The sequence below is a fragment of the Balaenoptera musculus genome, chromosome 9 (genome assembly GCF_009873245.2).
Source record: "Balaenoptera musculus isolate JJ_BM4_2016_0621 chromosome 9, mBalMus1.pri.v3, whole genome shotgun sequence".
Lineage (NCBI taxonomy): Eukaryota > Metazoa > Chordata > Mammalia > Artiodactyla > Balaenopteridae > Balaenoptera > Balaenoptera musculus.
The window spans coordinates 13,311,024-13,323,269 of NC_045793.1; the positions used below are offsets into that span (position 1 = coordinate 13,311,024).

Here is a 12,246-nt window from a genome sequence, read left to right on the forward strand (position 1 = left end):
TGCCAAGGGTTCCACACGGTTTTTCTCAAATGGTCCTTCTAGCCAGACGAAGGATGGGACAGTGGTCTCCCTATTTTACAGATGAGGAAAGTGAGCCCGAAATGCTGGCTGGCTTTCCCGAGGCTTCCCTGTGAGTAGAGGGCAGAGCAGGACTGGCCCCCAGCTTTCCCTGGGTCAGAGCTCGAGCTCTTGACCCCGGGATGTGCCTTGGCGGCAGGGTCCCGGGAGGTGACCCTCAGGGTTGAGGGCTCCTCGCATCCCGCACTGAGAGGAGGCGGGGGTGGGGTTAGGTGCAGGGGCTTGTGTCAGGGAGCCCCGTGGGGTAGTCCGTCATCTGTGCCCGCACGTCACCTCGCACGGGAGCCGGGTGCCTGTACATTTGGGGTCTCACCCGGGACTTGCCCGCACGTCACCTCGCACGGGAGCCGGGTCCCTGTACATTTGGGGTCTCAGCCGGGACTTGCCCACATGTCACCTCGCACGGGAGCCGGGTGCCTGTACATTTGGGGTCTCACCCGGGACTTGCCCACATGTCACCTCGCACGGGAGCCGGGTCCCTGTACATTTGGGGTCTCACCCGGGACTTGCCCGCACGTCACCTCGCACGGGAGCCGGGTGCCTGTACGTTTGGGGTCTCACCCGGGACTGTCAGCGCATCCTTTTCTTCCTTCCAGAGCTCAGTCGTTTTGGGAGCTGAACTTTCTCACTGAGGTGTCCGTCACCTCGGAGAGACTCCCCGAAGTTACGTCCAGCTTCGCTTCCTCTGCACCGCTTCCCCCGGGGAAAGTAGTTTAATGATCCCTAAACTCACACTTCGGTGTATCAGGGGAGCTGTTGAATGATGGACCTCTAGTTTAAAGATAAGACTTTGAAAGTGAAAAATACCATTTTACGTGGAAGTAACCATCCCTTATTGTATCTGTTTGGTGGTACCTTGTTTTTGTTGTCGTTGTTGGCAGGGGAAGGGGTGGTAAGCACACACCTGTATTGAATAGTTTTCGCAATATTTCTAACAAGTTATTCCCCTCCCACCCCCTTTTAATTTTTTCAGATCACACACCCAGCTGGCTGCATGTCTCAGTTTATTAAGTTCTTTGGGGAGCAGATCCTCATCCTTTGGAAATTTGCCTTACTTCGAAAGCGCATTTTGATATTTTCTCCCCCTCCAGTGGGCGTCGTATGCTATAGAGGTAACTAGAAGCCAAAGTCAGGGACTCTTCCCAAGTTCTCTGCAACAGAAACTGCCCCAGTCTTTCCAGTGTTGACCAAGGCCAGAAGGGATTGAGCCATATCAGGGCCTCGGGGGTTTTAGGCCCGGGAGTGACACAGTTGGATTAGTATTTTAGAATGTGGACTATAATGTAAGACGATCGGGTAACACATCAGTAGTCTGGTGAGGGAGAAGGGTCTGGATTAAAGCAGAGAGGATGGATGCTTGATATGTTTAAGAGAGAAACCTGACAAGGTCTGGCGTCTGGGTGTAAGGTGCTGATGTATGTGAGGTAACGGAGGAAGAATCTAGGATGCCGAGGACGGTGAGGCCACCAGGCGGGGGACCGAAGAGGAGCAGGTGGGGGGCAGCGTGACAGAGTTACCTTGGACGTGACGAGTTGCTGCTCTGAGGCCTTCTCGAGCGGTACTCTAGGCACTGCTACAGTTGGGTCAGGACCTTGGGGGACACGCTGGGCCAGAGAGACAGACCTGGGGGTGGCACAGAGGCTGAGCTGATAGCCGGGGGTGGGGGGTGCCGTCATTTTGGGAGAATGTGAGTAGGAGGGACGTGCCAGCGTGTAAGATACGGGCCCGCGAGGTGAGCCAGTGAAGGCGGAAGGCAGAGGGGGTGTAGGCGTGCAGTCAGAAGAGGGGAGGGGACCAGGAGACGCGGGGCTCGCGGTGGGTAAGAGTTCTGAGAAGGGAGAGGGTCAGCAGCGCCAAATGCTAAGCAGGACCTCGAGAGACGAAGACTGAAACGTGTCCGTTGGGTTTGAGCGCCTTGGTGGAGCTGACAGCTCTGAGAAGCCGGCCGGCAGGCTGGGAGGGAGGGGCCGCAGGGACCCGGGCGGCCTCACCCCCGCTGTCCCCGCAGTGTACTGCTGCTGCTGCCTGGCCAACGTCTCCCTGCCGGGCATCGGGGGCACCGTTCCCGAGTCCAAGCCTTTCTTCTACGTGAACGTGGCTGACATCCAGAGCCTGGAGGTGGAAGTGTCCTACGTGGCCTGTGAGTACGGGGCCCGCCCCATCCTGCCCGCACGTCCCTGGCGGGGTCGCCCGGGGCCCCGATTTCCCGACAGGGTCGGGCTGGTTCCCTGTAGGGCCGTCCTCCGGGGTCCTGCCGCCTGAACCCCAGCTCCCGCAGGCACCACCGAGAAGATTTTTGAGGAGAAGCGGGAGCTGTACGACGTCTACGTGGACAACCAGAATGTGAAGACGCACCACGACCACCTGCAGCCGCTGCTGAAGATCAACAGTGCCGACCGGGAGAAGTACCGGCGGCTCAACGAGCAGAGGTAGATGAGAGCCCGGGGCTGGGGTGCCGCCCTTGTCGGGACAGCCGGGGGGCTCGCGTCAAGCCCGCCTGCCGCCCCTTCCCTCTGGGCACATTTCTGCCCCTCTGCCGGGAGCCGGGGTTGAGGCATATAGTGATGGGCAGCAGGCATGTGTGGGGTGACTCCTTTCTGGCGGCCTCTGGAACCTGTGAAGCCCGAGGAAGCGTGTGGGTATCAGTGGCGAAATAAATGATCTCATCACGTCGTCCCTATTTTATGACAGTTAGGAGAGGTGGTCACTTGAGTGGGATTACACGGGGCAGAACCAGCCCTGGACTCCAAGCCCTGTTGATCTTTGCTGTTGCCGCTCTCCCTGCCTTTGGACGGGGGCCAGGGTGCGTGTGTCGCTCTGGATCAGCCTCCCCCCTGGGAGGCGGTGGCCCGTGCAGATGCCTGGCCGGTGACCTAGCCCATTGCTGGGGTCCTTGTAGCTGCGCCAGAGGCTGACGGTTGTCTCCCCCACCCGGCAGGCAGATGCTGTTGTATTCCCAGGAGGTAGAAGAAGATTATAACCCTTGTGAAGAGGACCTCTTTGTGCTGTAAGTCGGCCCAGGCGGTGGTCGTGGGCCTCCCCGTGGGTCCCTTAGCACTGACGGCTTTAGCCTGGGTCCCTCCCGTGTTACCTGCTGCAGCCCAAGGATGCCCTTTATTGCCACCAAGGGCACTTCGAGCTGGGCTCCACACAGAGTCAACCTGAGCCCCAAAATGCTGTTAGGGGGACCCAGAAAAGTTAAAGCAGCAGGGGAAGGTTATTAAGAGAAAATGGGAGTCCCCGCAGTTGTCTTCCTGTTGGGCATTTACATCCAGATGTCTGCTGCATAGGAGCTCTGTGTGTCCCTCAGGATGCAGGGACTTCTCATTCCATTGCTTCCTTTGAATAGAGCAGTTCCTTGTACTGAGTATTATGGGATAATCAGAAACTTAACTCTTGAATTGAAAGACATTTCTTTCCTTCAGAGCTGTTGGTGGTCAGGGTGGGAGCCATGGCCTTTATACCTCGTTGCATTGATCTCATTCATAAGCAGCTGTGTGAAATAGTGCTCAGTGATAAGAACAGAATTGTAATTGAACCAGAAACAATTTTCCCAGCTTCCGGCTTGGTCTTCCTACCCCGCCTCCTGGGATGGGGGTGGGGAATAGCACTTGCAGTTAGAACTGTTTCTGGCTTTGACACTGGCTTTGATAATTCAACAAAGGTACAGCACTTTGATTCTAATAAAGTATACTTTCTAATGCATACATGCTGTTTAGCTGTAAAAGTATCTGGGAACTGAGCAGAGAACCAGCAGTCTCATCAAGGCTTGACAGTCTATTGAATCTGAAATTCCAGAGCACCCAGAGCTGCTTTGGGCACTAGGCACCTTGCTCTATGCAACACAGCTGAAAAGTCTAGACAGTTAATGCCTTTTCTGACTACAGTTCATATACTCATACAGTACTGTAAGTTTGTGACATTCAAATCATGCTCTGTGCATAATTAAAACAAAAAAAGCAATCGAAAGAACCCAGCTGCGTACAGATGGTGGTGAGCTATGGCAATATCGGTCCCTCCAGGCTGACTCCCCTTCCTCCTTCACTGCCCGCTCCGGCACGGCTGGCTTCAGGTTGCCCCGTGCCCGCCCCGGTGCCTCTGAGCTCCACCTTTTCTGTGTGGGTACCTCAGGGGCTGGAGAGCCAATTCAGAGCCCTTCTCTGCCTCTAGGAAGGCTCACCTCCTGCTTGCGGCTCTAATTACCCATCCAGGGCTTTGAAGGTGAATTTCACTTTCTCACATAAAGTCTTGACCTCAGAACTGCATTATCAGTTTTTTTGGTTTTGTTTTCTGTCCTTCTCTTCCCTTTATGACTAAGCAGAAAGAGAGGAACAGAGTTTATGGGGGCCTCTCCCTACAGCTGTGTTTAAACCCCTAGTGACCTCCCTCTCAACAGGAAAATAAATTTTTGGCAGTCAGGCCGTCAGTTGCTTAGAGATTTTGCTCATCATACCATGGTTAACGCCAGTTCTTTGCTGACCTTAGCGGCACTTGAATAACCGTTTAACTTTTATCCTGTTTTCTTCTTTTAAAAGATATGTCTGAGTTTTGAAACCATTTAAAAGTATATCAAGCAAAGCAGTGTAGTTTTGGTTCCCCATGTGCGGCTTACTTGGTGAGCTTTCGTGTCTTTTCTGCCCTCCCTTTCCCACGTCTTGTCTTGTGAATGCAGGTTTTTCCTAGAGCAAAACAATCGGATATTTCAGACTTTGCTGGAGGTGTCCGCCAGTCAAGACAAAACTCTGACAGCTGAGCATGCCCGGGGCATGGGTCTAGACCCCCAAGGAGACCGGAGCTTTCTTATGGACCTGCTGGAGGCCTACGGCATCGATGTCATGTTGGTCATTGACAACCCCTGTTGCCCATAGGAAGGATGAGTTCACCCAGGCCCCAGATGGCCTGATTTTTAATTAAGTTGACACAAAGGAACACTGTTTATACTTCCAACAAATGTAACTTTTGCATCTCCTTCCCTCCCTCCCAAGAGGTAAGATGAGAGCACCTTGGTTTTGTAGGTCGTTGGAAGCTACCACCTTCAGAGCTGCCGCCGGTGTGGTCTTAGGAGTTATCAGAGCAGATGCTCTCATTGCCTTGTTGAGGGACTTGAGGAGATGGGGCGAAGACCGCATATCACCAGGAGCGGGCCAAGCTCTGGAAACGTGGGGCTGGGCTGCTGAGAAAGTCTGTCCGGTCTTTGTCGCTTGACATATCAAGAATAAGAGAACTCTCCAGTGTGGCGTTGGATGTCCACCTGCCCGAAGCAGAAGCTAGACCAGGTCGCTTTTCAAGGTTATTTTAATCAGTTCTGGAAGTCTAGTCTTGGGATCAAATCCCTTTTCCTGTTTATTAGAGTAAATCTGTGTTTTCTCTGTTCACGTAGGTAAGAGACTTCAAAGAGGGACAAAGGATGTTTCTGTCACCAAGTATGAGCTTCTCTAAGGACAGATGACTGGGAGAGGTTGCTTCTCAGTCACCTGAGAACTAAAATTTTAGAATGAAGCCTTGAAACCTTTCTCTGAGTGAGTTAATGGTGGCCACTCCACGTAATAGTCCTTTTTCTCTGAATCCCCTCCTCTTGGGACGGGCTGGCAGATTCCTTCAGGCCGATGTTAACAAGAGTGTGTACCAGTTTGGAGCCCTCGTAAACAAACTTCTCTTTAGCAGAGACGACATTTGTCGAGCTAAGTAATTGGGACCAGAGATGTACAGGTTTGTTAGCGAGCAAACGTGGCAGTCCCTCCACCCAGGAAAGTAGTTGGGAACCCTGAGTGTGAGCGATGAGCTCCTCTGCTTTGCTCTGGAACGTTCTGACCTGGGACAGCTCCTGTCGGCCCTGCCTGTTCTCTTTGGCTGGGGCGTTCAGTGGATGCCAGCTTAGGTGAGACAGCCACAGTTTGTTAGCCAGAGAAGCTAGCTCCTGGAGTAGCGTTTAGGCCTTTTGGGTCTGTTTAGGATTTTGACTTGGGATCCTGGGTTGTTGGTGACAAATAACTTCTTGCCCCTCACCATTCCTGCCTGGCTCTGTTATTGGAAAAACCATCAGTATATCCATGTCTGGGACCAAGTTCCAGCCAGGCAAATGTACACAGCAGAGAGAAAAAACTTCCAATTAGATGGATCACATGTCTTATCTCAAGACTAGCTTTATAGGGCTTATTGCTTTATTTAAAAATATTTTCACTGTAGCTCCTTGACATGGAATTCAAGACTAAAGAAATTCACATGTGGAAATGCAAACAGACATTGATTAATCAAGGTAGCATCTTTTATGTAAGTATATAAATAAGTTTGGGCATTGAATTGTAAACTGTACGTTTTTCTCCTCTGTGGGTTTAGCCTTCATTTCAGTAATACATATGTTTACAAAAGAAAAAAAGACTCTGTGTTTAGAAGCTGAAGCTTCACTGCCTTTTTCCTGGAAGAGTGACTGTCTCCTCTTGCCCCTGGAGAAGAAGCGGCCTTTCTAACTTGGGTCAAGTTATGGTTACTTTTATACTTTTAGTGGTATCTGAAGGTTCAAGGCTTTCTAAGTTGGGGGTGGGTGGTCAGAAGTAGGGGTGGGTGTAAAAGGGAAGGTCAGATTCTCGTGGAGGACACAGGCAGACCCTCTTTCTGTGCAACTGGGGAATTTGTTGGGAGAATACTCTTTTAAGCACTTCTGCCCCAGAGGCCTTCTGCGTGTGAACGCTTTTGTTTTTGTGGTATTGTAACTCCAAGCTCAGACGTGCTGATGTAAAGGTAGTAGGATGAAGATGAGATTCCTGTATTTCCCTTTGAATGGTGGGCCCAGGCTTCTGTGCTCCTTTTAGCTCCCTGCCGTCCTAGGCAGCTGTCCATCTGGCATCTCTGTGTGTCCCCCCGATGCTCACGCAGAGGTCTGGGCTGGGGGTGGTCCTGGGAGGGGTGCACCCATGAGGCAGTGCCACTATGAGGTCATACGCACCCTGGGCTCGGCTGACCTTGAAGAGGAAACCCAAGAATCGGTTCTTCCCTGCATTGCCAGCTTCCTGGGCGGGTGGCGGGGTGGGGTTGGGGGGCAGGAGTCTGGTGCAGCGCCCTCTGCTGGGCTGGCCAGCGCGCTCTTGCCCTGTAGTTACCCTCGTCACTGCCTGTGGCCCCCCAAAGATGCAGATGTGGAGCCTCTTGCTTCCGAGGTCAGAGGTCACCGTTTGAAGGCTCCCGCCTTCTCCCTGATCTCTCAGGTGAGCAGTACCCACAGCGTCACTTGCTGCCAGGTCTCGGAAAGGGGACTTCGTTGGTGAGGTACCAGGCAAGACTCCCTGCACAGGGACGGCAGAAGCTAGAAGCCACACAGACCTGCTTTTGTGTCACTGTGGAAGTATTTTCTGAGAAACCATCTGCTTTTGTTTGGAAGCTTTGGAGAATGTCCCTCTTCCCTGTCCTCCGTAGGGACAGGGCTTACTGTTATTACTGTGACCTTCTGGAGCAGGTTGGGAACCTCGGGTACATTGACTGATGGTGGCCTTCTGTCCCTCTAGACTCTTGGACAACCTCCCTCCCTCCCCACTGCCCACCGCGCCAGCTGGCTTGGTCCTGCTGGGGAACTTCAAGCCTGATCTAACGCCAAGCTGTGAGCCACGACCTAACTTGGAAACACTGCTGACCTGAGACACGGGGGCTGCCAGGTCATCCCTGAGTCAAGTTAGAAGAAATTCTCGGTGGCGAGAGTCCTTGTGGGACCTAGAATCCAGGCTCGGGGTTTGTTGATGTCTGTAAGATACGACAGAGTTCTGGTAAAATGGATTTTTCACTTGTGCAGGCTGGGCAGATGGTACCATTCAGACTGTGGGACAATGTCCAGTTGTCCTCTGGATTAGGACTCTTCAGGAGTCAGAAATGGTAGGACTTATCTTTCACCAGACCAAAAAGTATGGGCCAAATAATAGTTTAGAATTAGCTTTGGCTTTTGCTAAGCATGAAGCACTCCTTAGGCCTGGTGTAGATCCCTTCTAATGTAAGTGCCTGTACAGTCCTCGGTGAGTTATGACTGCTGTGCGTCAGCAGGCATTTGTCTCCCGTAGCCATCATTCATCCTGGCATCATGTCTTCCATTTGGCTGGAGACAGGAAGTTAAATTCATTGATATATTGATAGAAATAATTTAGCATAGGAATTTGCATTTATAACTTAACCTTGTTTTGTCCCACGTGAAAATCAAGATGGGAAATTTAAGTATAGCACAGGGTGCAGATAATTCTCAATACCACGTGTGAAGATTCATTTATCAGTGTAACTACCTATGATATTTTAGCTAGAAGATAAAGATAAATGAAATCATAGCTGAATCACTGTTTTTCATTCTGGTGGTTATGAGGATGAACTTGCTATTTGTCTTGATACACTGAAAGCCCTTCAAACGCAATAAAAAGATAAGATTATTCACCTTTAAACCGAGGCCTTTGGGGAACCTTTTGTAAAGGGCAGTGATGAGTTAACCTTTTAACGGCAGTACAGCAACCCTCCAGGAAGAGGCGGGGACCTCAGGGACTGTTTGTTTTGTTTTGTTTTGTTTTAAATGAAACTGCAGAGCCCAGGGAATGAATTGAGGTGCTTTCTCCACTCCCAGGACGGATCATACTTGCAGAGGTAGAGGAGGGGGAGGGCGCTGCTAAATAAAATAAGACAGTGAACTTGCTTTGGTGTGATGACAGTTCTCAAACAGGCAAGGTTAGTACGAGGACCAGCATGTCTCACATGGGCTTTCATCTCCCCGTTAGGTTCCTGGCTGGTGGGCTCAGACTCTGTGAAAGGGCCAGTCCTCGGGTCTTTTCCCTGCATTCCTGCGGTACTTAGTGCCCTGCCGTGAGGATCCTGCACCTGGGGCTCACTTCAGCAGGCCAGTCGGTCCCCTCTCGTTTCGGGAAAGCCCTTTTGTGATTCAGGTAGGGGAAGAGGAGTTCAGGGCTCCTTTTACTCCCAAGTCGTGGATTTTTAATATTCCATTTGTATACCAATATACCTCTGTTCCCTGGAGCTACTGGGGTGCAGAGTGCTGTGGAAAAAGGCTAACTGTGAATTTAGTTCATGTTTTTCTTATAAGAAATGGAAGTTTATTTTTATATCGATATTACTATGTGATGAATTGAGTATGCAGATGTTGGAAGGAAATTTCAAAACTATAATCCTAGAAGAAACGGGCAGTATTGCAATTTGGAAGCAGCTGAGACCCCACAGGAGTTCTGTTATTTAAATGTTTTGGTGAGTGAATAAGGACTGTCCTGTGAAATCTAACAAACAGCCTCTTGAGATGAAGTTGACAGTCCGATGGAGGAGGACACACAGTCACCAGCCTTAAGTGAGACTCTTGTATGAACGGGGGTGAATGTGATCACGCTGATTACCAGGCCCCTTAGCTGGAGGGAGATGGGAGGCAGGGGTAGTTTTACAACTGGCACTTTGACTCATTTGTGGCGCTGGAACACAGGAGCCATTTGGTGAAACTGCACATTTAGAAAGGAAGTAAGAATTTTCCAGAGCTAGATAGAGAAATGATGATGGAGAAGTAAAGCCCTGCTTTCATCTCTTTAGCATTTATTCTAGAAGCTCAGCGTAGTGGGCTTTTAGAGGTAATAGGATCTAAATTCAGAAAATTTATTTAACTCCCATAGAAGGATAGGTATGAATTACCTCTGTTTGCTGTGGAATGCCTCTTTAGACTAATGGTACGTCTACTTTGCTTTCTAAGGACAGTTGGGGGGATGCAGGGGTGGGGTGTAGGGTATTATGAACTAGCCGGAGATGATCCACAAAATGAAAAATCCACACACAGGTCACTGAGTTCACTGGTTGTTAACATATACCATGGACATTGGAGTGAAAACTCCTTCCTTTGGCCAAATCAAGCAAAGATAAAAGTCTCAAAAAATTTTGAAGGCAGCATCAGGAAATGCATTTCGGTCTAGCCCTCCAAGACCAGTGAGGAGAGCTGTAGATTCTGTGCTTTTGAACAGACTAGGTAGGAGACTTTAGGGGTACGGAGTAGAGGAAAAACAAAACTAACCTCCTTTGTTTATCCCAAGCTTGTTGGCTAAATTTTTTTATAGGTCTGAGAGAGAAACCTTTTCTGATAAAGAAATGGTTGTAAGTCTTGGGAAAAGTTCTGTTTTTTCCAAATTAGGATCAGCATAGTTTCCCTGTCGCCTTAAATGTCAAACCCCTACTTTGATTAATACCCCAGCGTAAGAGTTACAGCAATAAGAGAAACCGAATCTGTTTTTGTTTTGAGTATTTACCTCATAGTATGAAATTAGTAAGACAGTTCATAGATCTCACCCTGAATATACTGCATCTGGGTATGTTGTTCTGTCTCTTCAATGGTGATCATTTTAAAGGCCTAAAGGAAGCTGGGGTTCATCCTGAAGAGTAAATGTTTCTTGAATTGATTTTGTTCTGTGGTACAAATAACATCTGTGTATATCATATGTGTATATATCTGAACCAAGTTGTATGCAGAGAGGTTGATATATTTACAGAAAACAGTTTTTACAATTAAAATTCACATTTTAACATGAACATGTGTGCTGCAGTCCTTCACTTGGTCCAAGAAACGTGGTTTGTGGTAGGAAGGAGCAACAGCCCCGGGCACGAGCAGAATCCATGGCGCTCAACACCGACCTCACTTACGGTGATGACGGAAGAAACCAGAGCTGGTGCCTGTCCCCCTTGAGGCCATGGTCTGGATACACATTCTCCAGGTAATGAAACCAAAGTTGGAAATAACCATCCCCATGCCATCAGAAAAGCCAGGACTGTGCACCCTCCATCATACCAGACAACTTCTGGAGAAGGACCCCACGGAGACCAAAGCTTTTTTGTTTCACATCTTCCTCCTACTAAAGTTTACTTTAAAACATTATATACTGAGACACACACACACACATTTTATTTTTAACCTTCTGGGGAGTTTTACTTATTTTAAGGCAGTATAGACTCAATTCCTAACATTGTTAGCTCTGTGTTCCAAGCCAGGCTCCTACCTTCCAAGTGACATGACCGTATATTACCTATTTATTTCCTAGGGTTGTGAGAACACAGCTAATCAGTCGCATGTGTAAAGCACTGGCACATAGTAATTACAGCCATGCATACAAATCGGCCATGGGGTTAAGCAAAAGGCTTTATACTAAACTATATTTAATATAAAATATCTGCTCTGTTTTTAATAGAAATACTCTTGGTTTTTGAGTGAAATTAGTCTGACAAACGGTTTGTACTAAACAAGAAGGGGGGACTCGGGTTCTCCTTGGACCCCTCAGCATTCCAGGTCTAGCTGGCGAGGGTCTCTCATAGCTGCTGAAACATCCTTTACGTGGACCTCATATGGAAGGACAACAGAAAGGCGGCAGTAGATGACAAGGCAACCATGTTCTCAGTAAATAGTATGAATCAAGAAAACAAAATTTGAACTAGGACCTGTTTACATTTAAAAATGACTAAAAAATACTAATCTGAATTAAATATCCTTCCCCAATCATATGTTCCATTATTTCTATGGAAAAATTAGAATCACTAAAACACATATATGCTGGTAGCCAAGATTCTGTGCGGGTCTTTTGCACTCTGTTATGGAAGCAGTATATGCCAGATTCTCTTGGCTTACGCAGACTGTATTTTCTTACGCCACAGCTCTCCCTCTACCCTCCAGGGGCAGCATGGAGTGGCTGCTGCTTAGACTGTATGTTCGGACCTGCCTGCTTTTAGTTTTGTTGCTTTTGCAAAAGCACAGCTTTTAACACCACTCTGAAGAACACAGAGGTAAACAGGTAAGCATTCTTTTATGGGCTTTTCCGTCATGGTCTTTTCATAGCTGCTTTATAATCCTTTAAGCGTTGGTCTTCACTCTCCAGGGGGCTCGTGGGTGCAGGCATGTGCGCTGTCCTAAAACTGATCTACCCGAGGGTGACCCAGCCAGTTCTCCTTCCCCTCTTCCCCCCTTGTGCAATTTTCCTTCCTCTTTACAAAAAGAAAACCTTACGTCTCATCCAGCTTACTGTGGTGCACTGCTCTCTGGAATATAAAAACCTCAGGGGCACCAGAGTGATTATTGTGCCTAGCTAACGAATCCTTAGCAAGGTAGGTAGTTTCTGGTTCTCTGTCTTCAACAAACTAAAGGAGGATCTCATCAAGCTGTTAAGTTGATAGGTCACT

At 49.0% G+C, this 12,246-nt stretch overlaps 1 protein-coding gene across 5 annotated transcripts in view; it reads left to right on the forward strand.

The window, feature by feature from the left end:
- DENND11 (DENN domain containing 11) overlaps window positions 1–10,611 on the forward strand; it is a 71,344-nt gene extending 60,733 nt beyond the window's left edge. For 4 of the 5 annotated variants that reach the window (XM_036863776.1, XM_036863773.1, XM_036863774.1 and 1 more), the window contains 5 exons: window positions 1,052–1,190; window positions 2,087–2,218; window positions 2,357–2,507; window positions 3,017–3,085; window positions 4,751–7,085. In XM_036863776.1, the coding sequence (XP_036719671.1) occupies window positions 1,052–1,190; window positions 2,087–2,218; window positions 2,357–2,507; window positions 3,017–3,085; window positions 4,751–4,946 (687 nt within the window). In that variant the 3' untranslated portion in view covers window positions 4,947–7,085. Of the gene's footprint in view, window positions 1–1,051; window positions 1,191–2,086; window positions 2,219–2,356; window positions 2,508–3,016; window positions 3,086–4,750; window positions 7,086–7,577 lie in introns of those variants that run through there. The other variant, XR_005021251.1, reaches the window with a different exon arrangement.
- The last annotated feature ends 1,635 nt before the right edge of the window (window positions 10,612–12,246 follow it).